Below are 18,784 nucleotides of genomic sequence, written 5' to 3'. Positions count from 1 at the left end.
CTTTGGGATGGGTTCCCAGGCCAGCTTGCTAATCTTCTCAGTCACCAGGGCATACCAGCAGAAGTATTTTAGGGGCTCGGTCTATTTGGATATCATGGAGAGAGGATAGCACGATCCTCACGGTTGTGCTAGGCTAAGCAGATTATCTCTGCAGCCTCATAGACTTAAACACAGAATGTGAGCTAGCTTTGCTGCCTGTGTGCACTGAAAAGGTCTGCATTCAACTGGAGTCAGAGCAGAATGGAGACAGCTGCTCAAGAATCTCCACCTTCAATTAACGACTGTTTTGATGTTTGATTTTCTGCCAATACTTACTTGATTTATTGATTAATTACTTGGTCAGTGAGAAATGCCCATCATATTTTCAACAGTCTGTTGTGTACTGGCACAGCGGTACTTTGAGAACATCAACATGCTCACATGCTCCCATCCAAAATGTTAACATGGTGATGTTTAGCAGGTATAATGTTTGCCAACTTCACCACTTTAGTTTTGCTAATTAGATACTTGCATTGGGCAAATTTTGACCTGGTGATGGTGCTAGATCAACAATTAGCGGTTTACCAAAGTCATTATGGTTCATCCATGAGAGGAGCATGTATGTGTGCACTAAAAGTCATGGCAATTCATCCAATAGTTGTTGAGATATTTCAGTTTGAACTTCTTGATACTTCAGTAGTGGACCGCTGCCACTTCTTCAATGTGTTGGTTTCCTGTGTTGGGAAACCTGTACCATGTTTGGTACCCACAAAGCAGACTGTAATCCCATCAGCAATTATACACCTGTAGCTCAGTTTGCAACATTAGCTTAAGGAAGCAGTTGTTACACAACCATGTAACCATTAGATGCTGTTTTATCTTCCCTGTGCTCAGGTGTTCGCCTCCCGACCCACCGCCCACCACGGCCCTCACCTGCGTGTTGCGGTGCTTCCCCTGTGAGCCGACCTGGGCTGGCAGTCCCTTCTTGCACCGCCCGCCAACCCCGCCCATGGTCAGAATGACGCGCTCTAAGACCTTCCAGGCGTACTTGCCTAGCTGCCACCGAACCTACAGTTGCATCCACTGCCGAGCTCACCTGGCCAACCACGACGAGCTCATCTCCAAGGTAACCAGCAGCAAAAATAGCACACTGCTCCAGTAACTTGTCTCATCTTACCAACAGCGGTTGTCCCTGGAAACCATTAGGATAGTACTTCAGGCAGCTAATTATTACAGACTAGTTCTAGTTTACAGGCAGATGAACTTCATGTTTTGTTCTGTTATGGGTAAGGTTTTACTTTTGAAACAAGCAATTTACAGTGTAGTATTTGTCTCTTCCAATTTATAGAAGAGTTAATGTTAAAGAATATCATATACAGTTAACAGCAATTCAAAGGACAAATGCTGAAGATGTAAAAGAGGAAGAACTGATCAGGAATGACAAAAATAAACAGCAGGCTCAACACCTGTATGTCTGTGTCAGCTGCAGCCATGCTATTTCCTCTGCATGGATTATGTTATAAGCTGTTTAGTGAATTGGATTATGAATGCACTATCACTTTTTCCACATGCAAAAATGAAAACATGCTCACCTGTGCACAAAGGCCTTTTGCCAATTGTAAGACAGCTGCTCTAAATAAATCTGGTTAATGTGTCTCTCTTTTCATGTTGTGGAAATTTTAGACTGCATTATTAGTATTAAAGCTACTTATGCATACGTCAACCAAGATGTTATCGGTAGCATATTGGCTATTACTGGCAGACTACACAGATAGATAGATATTATTATTGATTTTGTCTACAAGTTTTAAAATAAGAACCTCAGCCTCAAATCATAATGTGGGCATTTTTACAATTAGGCCAAACCAGGGCTCTTATTTGACTGAAGCATTATGGCAATGTAAGAGCATGCTTATATTTTTTTATGGATTTATTACACTGTATAAAGGATAGATTCTTGCAGCCTTTTCATCTTTGTCTCATCTCATCTGTGTCTGCAGTCGTTCCAGGGCAGCCAGGGCAGAGCCTACCTGTTCAACTCAGTGTGAGTATCTGTCCACAAAAGGACAAACCTCTCCTGATACATTTCCACCCACCTGTTTAAAAAAGGCTTTGCAGGTGACGTTATGTGTTAGCAAAAATATGCTGGACACATGGGAGAAACCTGATCTAACATGCTCAGGTCTTATCAAATAGGTTTACAGTATGTGTTGTCCCACTTAGTAGTTGTGTTATTTTTCAAGCCCAGTGTAGACGGAGCCAGCATGTGCCTCAAGCGTTGTCATTATCAGCTGAATTGAGTGTGAAAATTAGGCTGTTTGAATCTATGCTTCACGGCCTGGTGCCCTATCACTATGCGCCGTGTGAGTGGGTGTGAGGCAGTGACTCACTCTGAGCACATCATACAGTATCTGCATCTGAGTAACTTGGGCACTTTCATATGGCTATTTTTTAAAACTTTTCTCACTCTTTCTCTGCTTATGTCTCCTTCCTCTCCACTTTCCTCCCCACACACTGATTTTCCCTCTCTCAGGGTGAATGTCGGGTGTGGACCTGCAGAGGAGAGAGTTTTGCTCACAGGCCTGCATGCTGTAGCAGATATCTACTGTGAGAACTGCAAGACGACCCTGGGCTGGAAATACGTAAGTGTCCTTGGCTGATTTGATGCACAGCACCACAAACTGCGTCCAAGGTTAGAGGATGATAAGCTGGGAGGTTGCTATTATAGCACTCCCTAATTTTATTTGCACCCTAATTATGTTTGGACCTCCTCTTCTCTCAGGGTCAATGCAGTGGTACAGCTGTGGACTGAATTATTTATTAGACAGACTTCTCAGAGCAGTTGGAGACAAGAAGGAGAAGTCTTAATTTATCTTATGTGACTTGTGATGAGTTTTTGTTGTTTAACAGAAGTGAAAAATATAATCGATTTCATTGTAGTGGCGTTGTTATAGTAGTATAGTAGTCGTATAGTATGGCTAATCATCACAACTGTCATAATAGTCGATTAAACTCATAAACTCTGTCAGTGTGGTTGATTTTAACAGAGTGTTAAAATAATGTTGACAGCCTCACCGTGTACCTCTAGCTAATATTACAGGTATATTTACAGTCAAAGTCTCTGCAGAGCTGTGATATAGCATGTCAAAACACACGTGCAGTATGTATTTAGTACAGACGGTATTTTAGGTCCCATGTCAGGGTGAACAAAACAGGATCCACATGTTAGCTGTCTTCATATATCAACAGAGCTGAGCATGTGCAGCTGTCACTGGTGGACCTTGTCAGCATGGAGGTGAGAGTTTACATTATAGGGCGTGTGACTGTATCCTTAAAGGGTTAACTCATATACACATGTACACACACAGTATCCTTGTTGTTTGGCTTCTGAGAAGGCTCCATTGACCGGCACTCTTTGCCTAACCTCTAACTGTTACATTCACACTACGTGTCTAACCTTAAACCTAAATCTAAGTTTTTTCCTTATGGTAAACCAGCTTTAAAAGTGGCTACTTTTCTGGGTGGCTTCTATTCCTGTCAGGACCCCACAAGGCAATGAAAACAGAGGTCATATGCATGCACACGCTCACAACACTAGATAGGACTTAATGGAGGGCTGCCTTTAATATCAGTTGCAGCAGTGCTGATTTTCTGCACTCGTCAAAGTTTTATTGAGAGGCTTGACCTACTGCACTTCTACACTGAGAAATCTGATAACGTGTGTCTGCAGCTCTGAACCAAAATAGCTGAAGACAAAACAAGGTACAGACGCTCCGCAGTGAAAGAACATTTGTATCGACCTACTGTGCGATACTGTTTTCAAGAGAGGCTCACAGTGAGTGGGCTTTGAGGAAAAACACAAGATTGTTAATGGACTTGGACAGTAAGCAGAAGTTGTCATTTTGTGCCATTTTTATGGCATTGATTAGCAACTCTGTGTAGTGTGTAATCCAAAATGGAAAGTATGTAATAGCCTTTAAAACATGAGCTTTGTCAAAATATTGCCCATATATAATGTTTAGTTAAAAGGGGTTGAAAAACATTTTACACTATAAAATGTGATTTGATATAAATAGGTTTACTGCTTGCTGCTAATATGGTTGGTAACTGGGGCCAGGAAAAAATTATTTGGGAATATGGGAGGTGGAGGCAGAATAAATTTAGGTGGTATTAGCGAGCAGCAGCCACCACAGCTGAGTGTGACCACCATGAGAAACAGCTGTTAATCAAAAACATACGCTCCTAACATAATCTTGTTTTAAACTTAAAATTGCTGTACTCAAACCTGCTTTGCGTTAAATGCTGTTAGCATGCTAAAATGCTCACAATGACAACTAACATATAGATGTTAAGTCTTGTTAAATTTTGCTAATTAGCGCTAAAGACAAAGCAAAGCTAAGGTGATTAGTTTTAGTTAGTAAGTATATAGATATAAACCAAAGAAATAGACATTAGAGAGCCTTTGCGGTTACCACATGGCATCAAGTTTGGTTTTCTTTTACTTTACATTACATACTTACTCTTACTCTTACTACAGCATCTCTTTAAGCTAGGCTAATTATTGTTGCAGTCATGCTTTTCAAATGATTGACATTTTGCAGTCAGCATATGAGAAAAAACTAATAAATAAAAGGGTGAAAATGTTACTTAATAGAGCAACACTTAGTCCAGCTAATAAGCTTCTGTGTAGCTCAGACTCTTGCTCTGGTATTTCTTATAAATCCCAATCATATTTTCCAGAGGAATTTTGGATTACACACCTCACAGTAGAAATGCACGTTACAGCCTGCAAAATTAGAGCACACTCTACGTCAGTGTTGGTGGTTGCAAGACTCAAACCTGTGGCCTTTTGTTTCCTTTTTTTTTTTTTCTCTGGCAGATTTAGTGCTTAGAGACACATTCCTGCCAATATAAGGTATAACGACCCAGTCTGGTCAGTTTTGATTCTGCAGGCTCCTCTGCAGTGTTTAGTGACTGACGGTTATATAACCAGCTTCCAAAGAGCCAGGAGCAGAGACAGGCCAGAACTGAGTCAAGGATTGAAAAGACTGTCCTGAGCAAGTTCTAGTCTACTTGTGTCTTTCCCTATACTATCCTACTCTCTGTCAGAGATATAAACGTGTTTCTCTCTCTTCATTATTCTCTGTCCATCTGTAATTTGAATTAAATTCTGTCTCTCCTGTCCTCTGCCACACCCTCCAGGAACATGCCTTTGAGAGCAGTCAGAAGTATAAAGAGGGCAAGTTCATCATCGAGCTGGCTCACATGATCAAGGACAACGGCTGGGACTGAGGGACAAGCAGTCGGGACATGACCACAGCTGTGGAGGGGAGGGGGGGACTGGGTGGCTGGATGGATGGACAAATGGATGGGAGGAAGAGGGGGGGCATGGTGGGTCGTGTGTGGTGGGTGAGTGTGTGACTTTGGTTTGGCTGATTTACTATTAACCTCTGTAACTCTCTGCCCATCCCGCCCTACCACACCTCTTGATGTATACACACAACACACACACACACAACACACACACACACACACACACACACACACCACACACCACACACACAACACACAACAACACACAAACACACACACACATCAAGGTCCCAGACATCCCAGCTTGACAGAGAGACAGACTAGGCAGGCTTGTACGCAGCTAGCAGGACTAGGTGACTGGCCAGCAATACACGACAAGATGTCTCATTTTCATGTTTTTTTCAAAACTGAAGATTTGATAGCTCTTAAAAAGGTGATAACGTTCCCCCTATACCTGCTAGGAGATATCTTCATTGTGTGAAGTATTCTACCTTCTCTAATAATAATGTTAAAACCAGTTGATAACGGGTAAATCAGTGGAAATTTAGCCAGAAGGAGGCCAGTTGGCCTGGCCTGGTGGTGTTCACTGGCCTTGGCTGAAGAGCTGATGGACATTCTCTCTGTCCACAGTGTGAATGAGATGACCTAAGATGATTATAGCAAATCCAGCTGATCGGGACCATGCCAGCTGGGCCAGTGATGAGGCCTGGCGCTGAGGCTTGGCACGGAGGCCCGAGCACATGGACGTTGGGTTGTGGCGGGGGGAGGTGGGCCACTCACTCCACATGATGGGGAGGGGAAGATCCTGATCCAGTTATGCAGTGGCTTTGATGGCCTCTGGCTGGGATCCACTCCATGTCTTGCCAGTGATGTGGTTGAGGACGAGCAGGGTGGGCCGACAGTGAAAGAGATACAGACAGACAGCCACCAGCTTGTCCTAAAACCTCACAGGAATTTGCCCTCGCAGCAGCAGAGCAGGTCTCCTGGGTTTTATTCATCCTTCGATACACAGAGTCGTGTAATGTGATCTGCTGATCCTCCCCATGTGTGTCTGGTGTCGGCAGACGCATTGTCCACCTTTGTTACTTGGCCAGATAGAATTATACAACATAAGCTTGTCTCAGGTGAGTGATTTTGGCAGGGATTCCCAAAGGTTTGCGAGCACTGTGGGTATCTCTCTGCTGTTGTAGGTTGATAAGCAAAGGTGACGAGGCTCTGTAGGCTTGGGAGGACAGCTAATGATCAGTCAGACACAAACACAACCCCGGTTATCATGCAAATAACAGACCTCCCCATAGTTTGATTTGAAGAAACAAATTGCCAGTGCATGACTGGTTTCATGCGCCAAGGGAAATGCAAATAGTAAAAAAACAAACACAAAAAGTAAGTTATTACTTACTTTTACTGAAATTGTACATGTACATACATGACCACGGAGGTGTGCACTGTAAATGCATATGTATAAAAGGTAATACCTATCACTCTCTTTCAGTCTGGGATGACTGCTGTTTAACTGCTGTTACACTGAACTTCACAACTGGCCCTCACAAAACATTATAACAAACCTATTGGGCAACATCATGAAGCAATGCATTAGATAGACCTACTTACTTATTCTTTTGCTTCTTAATGCACCAACACATTACCTTCTTAGGTTTTCCCCCAGTTTTAGATCATTTTTCCCACCTCAGTTAACTTGCTAAATAGTCCTCATGCATCATCGGCCTTCGAGCTATGACACATGGGTAATATTTGAGAAAACATTAATGAGAAGCATTGCTCAGGTACCTTGAAACTAACTTTTCTTTGCTAAGCCCAGGATCTTACTTAATGTGCTGGATGTGCTATTCTCTGATGGAAATGTGTTATTTTCAAATGAGAGAATCCATTACAGCTGCCTCCATCCTGTGGAACGTTAATGCATGCATGATCTAATACTAAGAGTTTTCTGACCAGTTTTGTGCTCGGCCCTCATCACGTTTTTTGTGAAAAAAAAATTGTGTGCATTAGAGTTGCACTGAAACCTTGTGCTGTAATACAACATCTAATCAGTTGCATCCCAGTCGGTTTGAGCTGTGAGATCCCTCTGCAATGGCACAAAAGCACTGCAGATTAAATGTGATCCTGGTTTAGGAAAGTAAAATTAGTTGCCCTGTCACACATAGTTTCCTGTCATTGCAAACATTGCTCTAGACGTTGCCCTGTATATGGTGAGCCCTGTTCAAAACTCAAACCTAAACAGATAACTCTTCTTCTTCTTCAGTAACACTCAGCAGCTGATTGTTCAGTCGGAGGCTGTGACATTAAACCCAGCACAACCAAAGAACCCACCCATCAACAATAAGTTGACCAAACAAAAGATCTCATTTTGCTTGGACAAAGTGTTGCAAAACAAGGGGGTGTGTGCATAGCTGAAAGCCAAGGTTGTGGATAGCCTTTCTCTGTGATATATATAATGCATTATGATTTTGTAAACAAAAGATCTTAATATATAAATATATTCTATTTACTGTATTCACCATGAGGATTACCATTCATGTCAACCTCCGTGTTACAGACTGTAAATAGTGTTAATGTATTGTGTTTTATCTATGATCTATACGATGATGAATGAATATGATTTAGGTCATGTCATGCTTTCTCTCTGGTACCCCACATTGGCTGTACGATACTACTTTTTTACTGAAAATGTTTCAATTTTAATGTCTTTTGTAAAGGAGGATGCTGATGTTGACTATATATCATTGGATCTTCATCTAATAAAAAGCACCTTGATATCTGTATGGAATATAGAGTTTGCTTCTTCATGTGCAACCTTAAATCTTGATACTGCGAGTCATGCACCTTAAAGGGGCACTCCAACTTTCATTAATCTGGGGTCAAAAGAGACAGATTTTGAAAAGAATGGTCAAATTGAAGCAACAGAGCTGAGATATCCCAGGTCAAATGCCAAACACACTGGAATCTACATTTTCCATAGTGTGTGAACATTGCGTCTTGTGTTAGGCCCTCTCTGCATGGTAAACGTCCATGTCTTTCAAATTTCACCCCCGAGTTCATAATGCAGGAGTTTTGTTATGAATTTGAAGTCTCAAGACAAATTCAGGATAACCTTGATGATGTGATCAGGGTTATTTATAGCAAGACTTGATTATATTAAGTTTAAAATTATTTGATGTTTGAAGGCTCTAACAGACATATAAGTTGTAAAACCTTAATTTTATGCCTTTTTAAGTAAACTATTATCACTATCACAAACATAAAACCACAATCAAAATGTGTTCTCTTTTTTAGCTCTCGTCCATTTTAACTAATGACCTACTTTAATAGATTAATCTTTAATTAAATACATTTCAAAATATGATTTAAAAGTAGCTTAACCACCTCAAATCTTGTATGTTTCATCGTCGCTAGCAATGAGTTACTGCTACTCTGCTAAGCTAGGCTAGTAAGATCCAGTTTATCTGGAGTTACTTGTTTTCTCAACTAAGATTTAAGATTTAGACACTGTCTTATTTATGTGGTATTACAAACTTCATTTGCAGCTTTGTCAGATAACTCATTTGAACCGATGCTTTGATTTTGCAGATGATAGATGTGAGTACAGCTTCTACACACCAATAACATTCTATCTTAATTAAAACACACATATAATCAACAATAATGGTGAGAGAAATCAGTCATTCACTCTAATTATGGGCTGGATGTTTACGTCAATTGACCAGGCATCATCAGAGGATGTGCGCACAAAGTCTGCTGCGACCGAGCAGTGATAATAGGTGGTGACATTTTGTTGTCCCCATGGTAACAAATGCATCATCTGTTACTATAGGGGGGAGTGAGAAAAAACAGTAACAGCCAACAACAGCAACAACAACAGCAGCAGCAGCAGCAGCTTGGTTTCTCTTCCACCAGTGTCACGTCTCAATTTAATATAGGAAATATCGTGCAGATGATTTTTGGTGTAAAAGTGGATTTGAAGATGCGTGTGCGTGTATGCACGTGGAGGATGGTTATGAGTGGGTGGGGTAAGAGTCACACCTGTTAGTCATACATTAATCAAGCTCCTCATCATGCTTACTCTCCTCCTCTTCCCTCCCTGTACTCACGTGTCCTCCTCATTCCCACTCCCCACCACCACTCTTATATATATGCTTTTTCTTTTCTCCCTTTCTTCTTCAATTATCCTTTATCCCTTTCCCTCCTCCCTCTGTCCCCTGTCCTCCTCTGTCTCTCCCTATAGTGTTGTTTTCAATGATCCTCCTGGGCTGATTTCTCTCTGTCCGACTTGGCTAACCCACTCCAGATCTCACTGCAGCAGATGGTGCTGGGTTTGCATTGACCAAGTCTCCTAGCAACCCAGTCTCTCTCTCTCTCTCTCTCTTTCCTAAAGCAGAGCAGCAGAGGAGTTGGTGTCATGCACTGTCTGGGTCTGCCATGCCCCCACCCCTCCTCTGTCTCTTAGTTGATGTCTATGTTTATGTCTGTGCCTCTGTCTCTTTCTCTCTCAGATGCAAAAGTAGGGCAGGGGGCTGACTGTCTGGATTACTATACATGTGTAATGATTAAATTTGATGGGCAAAATGGGCAAAGCAGGACACCACAACCGATGTGATTTGTAACCCTATGTGACCTAGATTTTACAGACGTTCACGTATGTTGTGATGGCAGGGAAAGATCACATCTGGGTCACGCCGGATTTAAAGACAACTTTGCCCCCACATTCATGTTATTACTACCTGCCAAAAGCTACGTGTGTGTATCACACCATCAGGTTTGCATGTACAGACATGCAACACCGTGACACAGTCCAGCAGGCTGCAACATACAGTCTGCTCTGCCCAGACACACACACTGTACTTCATGAACACAGGAGGGCAACTAAGGACTTGTAGCCTGAAATGGTATTGGTTCTTGTGCTTTCAGACTGCTTGGCCTGAGGACACACACACACACACACACACACACACACACACACACACACAGAGACCCTAAATATAGCCTCACTACACTCTACACTCTACTTCATCTGTTTATCTCAACAGTTTTTATTGTTTTAATTGAGGGGAGGTGGAGGGATTTACAGCAGCTGAAAGCACACAATGTATGAAGATTAAGTAAATAAATTTAAGATTTTGAAAGTAAGAAATAAATATAGAAATACATTTACAATAAGATGCTGCTGTCTTACACATTGTGTGTTTTATCTCCCTTAACCTTTTAGTATTTAACAGTATTTAATGATATTCTTATCTAACTTGGAAAGAAAGCAAATTATTTCTCCTTTAAACTGTTCTCCTTAGCAAAATGTCATTGTGGCAACGTTTGGTCCTGACAAACACAGAAGTTCAGAAGCACAGTCACACAGAAGCCTCCAAAGTCTCTAATGGCCCACAGAGCAATCATCCATCATGCACACAGACAGTCACAGACTCACACAAAACCACCACCGTCACACTTTAGTAGTGCTGAGGGGGAAAAAAAACACAATAAATGGCAGTCACAAACCATATTATGATGCTTCTGTCCCTGATTAATTACTTTAATTTATTTTTCCAGCTGCATCACACAGACAACACAAACACTTCATCATTCTCCTAGAAGTCTGTTGCCTCGTAACACAAAGAACAACAACACACTGCTTCATGAGAGTGCTGAATAACTTTGTGTGTACTTTCAGTAAATAAAGATGTGCTTGCTCCTTTGTAAAAGGTTGTGTCATACACCTAAGCGGTACCAGATATTGATGAGGAAGCCATGAAGTGTCCCCAGGAGATTGTCTGCAGCAGCATCTAAAAGCTGCTTTTGTGGCTCTTCATTCTGTTGAGGGGAATCATTGGCCCCTGAGGGAAGCAAAGTACCGCCTGCTTGTTTGTTTACTTGGGAAGAAGTGCCCGCAGGCCTCAGTGAAGAGGGCAAGACTTTTTTCCTCACCCTGTGACCTCATATCTGTGTCAGGCACTCAAAAGCGGGCCGAGGCCAGCCTTGCCGGATACAATGTTCAAGGCAAGCACAAAACAGTGCATTCAAAGGCCTTCAGTGAGGGCGGCCTGAGTGATGACACTTTGCTGTTCAGAAGGCGGACACTTGTATTCAGATAAACCCTTCCATAAACAGTAAGAGCATTCAGACAGTTTTACAATACAAAGGTTGTTCCTTTCAGGTGTCCTTCACTGACCTTCATCACATGGTGGTGAAGCTGCGATTCTCCAGCTGTGCTCAGGTCACGCCCCAGATCCAATAGCTGATATTTTTGGAGGGTCGCCATCATCTATGAAATGTAAACAGAATTATGTTATTTTTACACAAATAACAGCACGCACAGCCTTTATATTCCCTCGATGGCCAGTCAGGTAAGAGACTGTTTTTGCTGGTGAAGCTCAGTGCTTTGAGAGTGTGTGTGTGTGTGTGTGGTGTCTGACCCAGATTTTTTTTCTATTAATTTAAAGCATAGAAGTTTGGGAACAATATTTGTATATTCATAGCTTCAAGATTTTTAAGGTAGACATTTCAGATTTTATTTTAGGAATTTTGTTTTTTGTTTTTTTTGTTACATACAATATATTAAAGGTATGTAGAAGGGTCTAAATAAATAAATGTCTCAGCTTTGTCTAGGACTGAAGTGCTTAATGAACATCCCCTGCAAGTGAAGAGGACAATGTCTTTTCTTTCCATTTGGATTGATGACTCCTTAAATAGCTAAAAGGTAGTGTGTTATTTTAGGTCTTGAATGAATGTGGTTTGGTTTATTTGGCCCTGCAGTACATTAATCCATGTGGACCAGGAGCAGTTTCAATAGAAAGGACAGACATGATCACTAAGTGTTTTAATCTCTGTTCATTCACAGAAATGAGCAGCTGTCCAACACTTAAAAATGTATTAAGACATAATTTCCAGGATTATACTAACTGCTTTAAGAGTTATGTATCCAACTGAGTAAGCCACCTAAATGGTTCTTGGTATATCTTGTAATAAATGATTGGGTAAACCTTAAATTTGTGCCATAGTGAGTGAAACACCTGAAATGTTTTGTCTCAAAAAGACATCAGCAGGCTGAGTCTCATGGGCTGCACCTGAACCTTACCTCCATGACATCATCAGATTAACAGGCAAACAGATGCTGAAAAATAGGTGCAATTAATTGTTGAAAATTCCCACTAAATCCAGTTGGAATCAGGAGTAATTCTGCATTGGCAGCTTGTATAAAGTTGTGGTTTTCTTGAGGATCAAAGTCCAGCTTGTGTCTGGTCTAAGCAATGTGTAAGAAGATGAATAAAAACAAAGGGTATGATGTGAAATGCCGTGAGCCTGAATCCAGCTCAGTTTATCTGTAAGTCCCAGTACAATATCTAGCTACTAGCTAGAACACTACCACTACCTCATTTATTCCCAATGAACTTATAATGCAATACAAAGCGGGAATGAAACTCAACAAGCTTCATGTTAGAGCCAAATATGTTCTTGGAGAACTGAAAATCTACAGAAAAAAGTAAGAAGGTACAGTATATTATATAAAGGATTAATTATAGAAATTATATATGTGATGATGTTGCAATTATTTTGTTGTGTGTATTTTGTTGCCACAATGAGTCTGAGGGGTTTCTAGGAAAAGCTCGGCCTGCTGACAAATGCAACACTCGGTCCCTCAACCACAGAAATAAATCATGATAATTTAATGAAACACTGGCCGTTTACAGTAAAAATGAAAATGCGAGTTATCAACCATTGTCTCTTCTTGTGTGTCTGCTTTAAATTTGAACAATTTACTTCAACACTGCAAAACTCTCCTCATCAAGTCATTGTTGTTTGAAATTCAAATCTTTAAAGTCTAACCTTTTTCAAAAACAAGTGAAAAAGTCTACTAATCAACTTGTTTTGTAAAAATCAAGGAATCTTCACAGGGACAATTAAAAATATAGGAAAGAATAGGAAACCCATATTGTGGTACATCATTTTGCAGGTTGTTTCTTCATGGCTGTGATCGGGGAGCAAACTTCATATGTCCAGAGGAGGACACTGACATGAACAGCTGCACTTAGTCCTAGACAGATATGGAAGTCTGACATTGTGCAACCAGCATTGTGACACCTCCAGGCCTAATGTTAGATGTCTGTTGAGATCATGTCAAATGCTGATTCAACAACTGGTCTTAATGTTTGAGCCAATATTTGACATATTATTACATATGTTGTGTATGCTGTTTCAGCAGCAAACAACAGATTTGATGTCGAGTCACACTGATATATAATGAGACCTTTATTCATCCCTGTGCAGACCACTGTAGGTAAATTTCTTTCCATGAGTGACTGAATAGTCAGCCTGTATCTGTCGGTGTCATCGTACCTGCTGATTTAAAGCATGTACGTATATATGTGTGGCTGGTTGGTCCCTGCTCGTGTTGGAAGAGCAGAGGGGAGACAAACAGAGACACTACTACTGCTGCTGCCACCAGGAGACCTGCTGTAAAGCAGCCCAGCACAGAACTGCAGAGACTATAAATAGCTCAGCCTGTCTTTCTCACGGGCACCACCCACCACATTACCCATGTGACAGAACAGCAGCACAGAAGAAAACAACACAGCACCACTGCATACTGTACCACATCAGAGGTAGCCTGCCCACTGCTGAATGAGGGCATGAAGTCATACCACGTCACTGAGGGAGAAGAGAACAAGTAGTGCTGACTGAAGACTCTGCTTGTGAAGACCATGGACCATCGGCCAGATTAGATCAGATCCTCCATCACACAATTTGTCGTCTTAGCAGACTGTATGATTGACTCTCCTGTTAGCTTTGTTGCACCTCTTAAATTGGAACAAATCACACTTTTATCCTTCTTATTATTGCAAGGGTTCCCAGCATAGCTCTGCCTAACTTTAACCTGAATGGATGTCTCCAGAATTAGGTTTGTGCATCTGGGGAAATTGGATGTCCATATGAACTCTGACTATTTGTTTAAATGTATGTCTATGACAGCTGTCACTGGCCTGTGAACAAGAACACTGTTAGCTTTTATTTCCCACAAATTACTTATACTCAACTGGCAAACACCTGAATGAACCACTGAATTAGAGCAGACACTTAACTCATCCCTAAATCTATCATCACCGTATCTACTACTTGCCTTTCTGCTGTAACAGTTCTTCAGCTTCTTGTTGCTTAAACACAAAAGAATTACTGCTGTAATTTTGTAATTTTGTACCAGAGTCCTGCAGGTTCATGGTCCTTGCTGTCAGTTAACGAGGCACACCTGGTCTGTGGGTACATGACACCAGGTGTGGCTCTTTAACTGGTGGAGGAACACCTGTCCAGTTTGAAGGGATATGAATGGCTTCATTCTGTCAACATTTGTACTCTATTGCATTGTTCACTTCTTGAGCTTTTGGCGTCTACAAGCCTCTAATCTCAATGAAAGTAAAAAAACAAACAAACAAACAAAAAAACACAAATAAATCCAGCCAAGCTTAATTAAAAAGTTGGATATATACAATGCAGAGGAAATAAACAAGAAACATTCATAACATAGGTTGACATTATCTTGGAACAAGTAGCCTCTATTTTTCTGTGTTAGCGTCTCAGTAGGAGTCTGTTGCATTGAAGCTACGAGGAAATAAGACTGATCCCGGAGCACACTTTAGCCCAGATTATGGATTTCTGTAATCTCAGCACAGTGGTTTCAGATTACGCTGATTCATTTACTCACAAGTCCTGCAATACCTCTAACAAATCTGTGTGTGTGTGTGTGTGTGTGTGTGTGTGTGTGTGTGTTTGCGTGCGTGCAGGGGGATGTTTTGTGTGTTTTACTTTGTTACCAGTGCAGGAGGAGCAGCAACACAGTTTTTTTTGTCTCTAACTTGACAATAATTTATTTTCCATCCAATGCCAACAAAGCACTTTAAATTCCATGAGTCAATGCTTTTACTGGAAAAGAATCCACCCCCCCAAAATAAAAAAATAAAAAAAATAAATATATAAATAAATAAAAATCAATTAGGTGCATTAGGATTTTAGCTTCCCCCTGATGTAGATGTGAGGTTGCTCCTCCTGTAAAAGACAATTACTGAGCTAACACACCCTTATTTTCTTCCACTCTCTCACACACACAAGTAGCCTATTGTTTGCACTGAAAACACTCTCATTAATGACATCATTCTACAAAAATTATCTCCTTAAAAAATGAAAAGCTTGAAATGCAATTACTTATTAATTTTGTTGGAGTTCCTCGAGGTTTTTCACTGTGTGTTGCATTAGAAAGTAAGAGGATTAATACAACAGCAGTTGAGGCAATTTATCAGTTTGTGATTGTTATGTAACATCCAACTTTTCCAAGAATAATACTGTGAAGAGGAAAAACATAAAACTGAATTACCTGAAAATAACTTTGTCTCCCACTTCACTAATCACATTTCCTGATCACTGAAAGCAGCTGCTTTGTCTAACATCACAGGAGGAAAATAAAAACCACACTCCCACTTCGGTCTGTATTAACGAGTTGAAATATTTATTTTAAAAACTGAAAAAATAAAACAAACCCACCAACAAAGTTTTAGTATATCATACAAAGACATATTTCAATGTTGCTATGTGAGTATTTGTTTCTCTTTGACTACAGTGTGAGGCAGTTTGAAAGGCTGGCTGAGCTGGTAGGACTACAGACACAGACCCGAGAGAGAGAGAGAGAGAGAGAGAGAGAGAGAGAGAGAGAGAGAGAGAGAGAGAGAGAGAGGAGACAAAGAGAGAGGGAGGTTAATAAAGAATATTTGGGCAAAAAATACAACCAAAACATCACTCAAGGTGCATTCAGTTCATCTTTCAAGACACTTGTAATACCATAAAAAGTGGATGTATCCTTCTTTTATGGTACGTTTTTTGTTTTATATTCCAATTATTCTAATGAAATCAGCTAACGTTTTGCCCATGTGTGGGAAAAGTGACAGAACACAGCTAAAATCATTATTAAATACAAAGACCTGGAGCCAACAGTACTACAAATAATACTTGCTCTTAGCTTTAGCCATGGTTGGTGCAGCAGATGGGTGGTGTCGAATAGGAAAAATAATAAGTATATTTAATAATTCACTTTTTATGATTCAACCATCTGCTGCTCCAAGTGGTTTAAAACTTTTTTTGTTTGTTTTTAAGAATTATTGGCAAATACTATTTGACCAGCGTCTGTTAAATACCCAGTGTCACAACTGTTTAGAGATACGCAGCTGAAGCGGAGCGTCAAAACTAAGTATGTTAAGACACAGAGAGAGACAAACTCCAAGAGAATCATCATTGCCATCATCGAACAGAAAGAAGAAATAAGGTTCAAAATAGATGCCTGCTCATGTTGTGGTTTTTACACAGAAACATGGTCAGTCTTCTCACAAGAGTCCACTGGAAACAAGTTGAAAGTCAGTTCATGAGTCTCAGCAGGAAATTCTGTTAAATAACAACCTCTTACGGAAGAAATAATGACTTATATTAGTTATGTGGGGCGTTCATGTGCACCATTTTGTATCCCTCATTCAATTAAACTGAATCCTTACTTGGAGAGATGCAAAAATTGATGCCACTGAATGCTTTTAGATTAAAAGAAAGCAAAAGATTATTTCCAACAATAAAAGGCTTGTAGTTTATATACACAGCTACTTGGTCTTGAGGAAGCTATTAAACACTGCAGTCTGTGTACTGCATACTTCAGAGTCCACTGTTGTCCTGGCAATGCAGGCCCTTAGTGAAGGATTTATAAAACTGCAGTCAACCATCAGTCCTGCAGGGTATTTGAAGAGGCAGGTAAATCTTTAACATTTCATCAGTAAAAGGTTTGCGCAGTGGGATGGCCTCAAACTCTTCAAACCTCACATTCAACTTTGACTCAAAAATGTCAAACCTTTTAAGGATTTTCATTTGCTTCTTCTGCAGATTTATCTGACTAAGCGGGCAGTCCTGTCTCCTGCAATACCCTAAAAGGATTATCATCCTCACCGGGAGCACGGTCGTCCTGCTGGCAGGGTCACTACGTCTCCAGGAGGAGCAGATACTTGCCGTCTGTCAGAAGACAACGCTGTTAGCAGTTCATTATGTGACTGGATCCCAGCTCTACCTCCAAAGCTGCTGCTGCTGCTTCTTTGTCAGGTTTGCAGTAGTGCTGCTTGACCACTGAAAGACACACCTAAAAATATGCACCAAGAGGGGGTCTCCAACTTTATTTAACAACTCTTTGTTTGTTGCCAGACATGAGCTGTTGTTGTGAAGAAATGAACACTTTACTGAACAGAGGAAGTAGTAGACCTCAGTGTTGTGGCTTTTTTCTACATAAAAAAGAGGGTTTCCTCTCACTAAACCTCCTTTACTAACTTTAATATTTAAAGGGGAAAATAACAAAAAATAACCCCATGTCATTAATGTTTGAGCAACACTTCTCAACCTCCCCATGATGCACCGCTACCTTTGACCTCTGACGATGTAGCATGAGGTAGACGGCAGTCTCAACGCTCACGGGGAGAAGACTGTTTTGTGTGCTACTTCCTTGTTCTAGTTTTAAGATTTCCAGGCAAGCGTCTGTTACAATATAAAAAAAAAAAAGAAAAAGAAAAAACAACAAAAAAACAAAAAGAGGGGGCAGGTCAAGTTAACAGTCATGGTCGTTACAATGGTGAGGAGGGGAAAGGCAGAAAGTCCAGTGAACCAGCCAGTGAAGCGGTATGGACTTAATAAGGTGATAACTCACAGTGAGAAAAGAATAAGAAGAAACTAGGGAGGAAGAGTGCGTCAAACTGCACCGACAGATGAAGAGCAGCTCAGGCTCCCACAGCTTTATAAGCTCACGACACGGACCAAAAACACTTGTTTTAATGGGAGAGCATGCATGCCGTGTATGTTACACAGAGACATGATGTTGGGGCTGGGGTGGGGCGAACAGTCACTGATCTCCGCTTTTTCTGCTGAGAGTTTGGCCCTTGTGCGGTGCATCCTGGGATGTCTTGAATAGACCTTGTGCTCATAGCGTTTCTGCTGCGACTCCTCGTTATTAAAAACCGTGGGAAGAAGAAAAAAAAGAAGAAGAAGAAGACAATAAATACTCGGCCGAACGGATCAACTCCTTTTGACAGACACAGTCCTGTGGGAGAGGCAGAGGGGGACATGAGGCTGTGACATCAGGCTGCACTGTAGGCCCCGCCCCCTCCCTCCTCCTGCACTCTGCTCCTTACATCCATTTATTCCTCCCTTCGACACCCCCCTTCGCTGAGCCCTTGGTGCTGTCCCTTATGGAAGCTTTGGGACAGAGGTGGAGAAGCGGGTTTAGAAAAGAAGCACCTTTTCATTTGGCTTAGATAACAAACAAGCAAAAAAAAAAGAGAGAAGAAAACAAGGGGGAAAGAGACTGAAAAGTGTGTGTATAAATAGAAAGAGGCAGACAGAAGCCGGTCTTATGGTAGAGGAGGGGGATGAGGGGTGGTTGGGGAGGGGTGGGAGGTCTCAACCAGTGCCTGTGGAGAAGACG

The 18,784-nt window shown here is 41.1% G+C and overlaps 2 protein-coding genes across 2 annotated transcripts in view; one reads left to right on the top strand and one right to left on the bottom strand.

The window, feature by feature from the left end:
- The first annotated feature begins 881 nt into the window (after window positions 1-881).
- Window positions 882-5,304, top strand: LOC111224038 (protein yippee-like 2). The gene is made up of 4 exons (XM_022748411.1): window positions 882-1,105; window positions 1,980-2,023; window positions 2,513-2,621; window positions 5,182-5,304. The coding sequence occupies exons 1-4, from the start codon at window positions 989-991 to the stop codon at window positions 5,269-5,271; spliced, it is 360 nt and encodes a 119-aa protein (XP_022604132.1). The 5' UTR covers window positions 882-988; the 3' UTR covers window positions 5,272-5,304.
- A 10,480-nt stretch (window positions 5,305-15,784) lies between these two features.
- Window positions 15,785-18,784, bottom strand: part of hip1 (huntingtin interacting protein 1) — a 37,027-nt gene continuing 34,027 nt past the window's right edge. The window contains exon 31 of the mRNA XM_022748442.1: window positions 15,785-18,770. Within this exon, the coding sequence (XP_022604163.1) occupies window positions 18,760-18,770 (11 nt within the window). The 3' untranslated portion in view covers window positions 15,785-18,759. The remainder of the gene's footprint in view (window positions 18,771-18,784) is intronic.

Source organism: Seriola dumerili, unplaced genomic scaffold (assembly GCF_002260705.1).
Source record: "Seriola dumerili isolate Sdu_G_001 unplaced genomic scaffold, Sdu_1.0 BDQW01000122.1, whole genome shotgun sequence".
Lineage (NCBI taxonomy): Eukaryota > Metazoa > Chordata > Actinopteri > Carangiformes > Carangidae > Seriola > Seriola dumerili.
Note: the sequence above shows the minus strand (reverse complement) of the source record. Positions and strands in the feature narration are given on the sequence as shown.

Coding starts and splice junctions, on each gene's coding strand:
- LOC111224038 (XM_022748411.1), top strand. CDS start 989: ATGGTCAGAATGACGCGCTCTAAGACCTTCCAGGCGTACTTGCCTAGC. Junction 1,106..1,979: donor ACGACGAGCTCATCTCCAAG/GTAACCAGCAGC, acceptor CTGTGTCTGCAG/TCGTTCCAGGGCAGCCAGGG. Junction 2,024..2,512: donor GCCTACCTGTTCAACTCAGT/GTGAGTATCTGT, acceptor TCCCTCTCTCAG/GGTGAATGTCGGGTGTGGAC.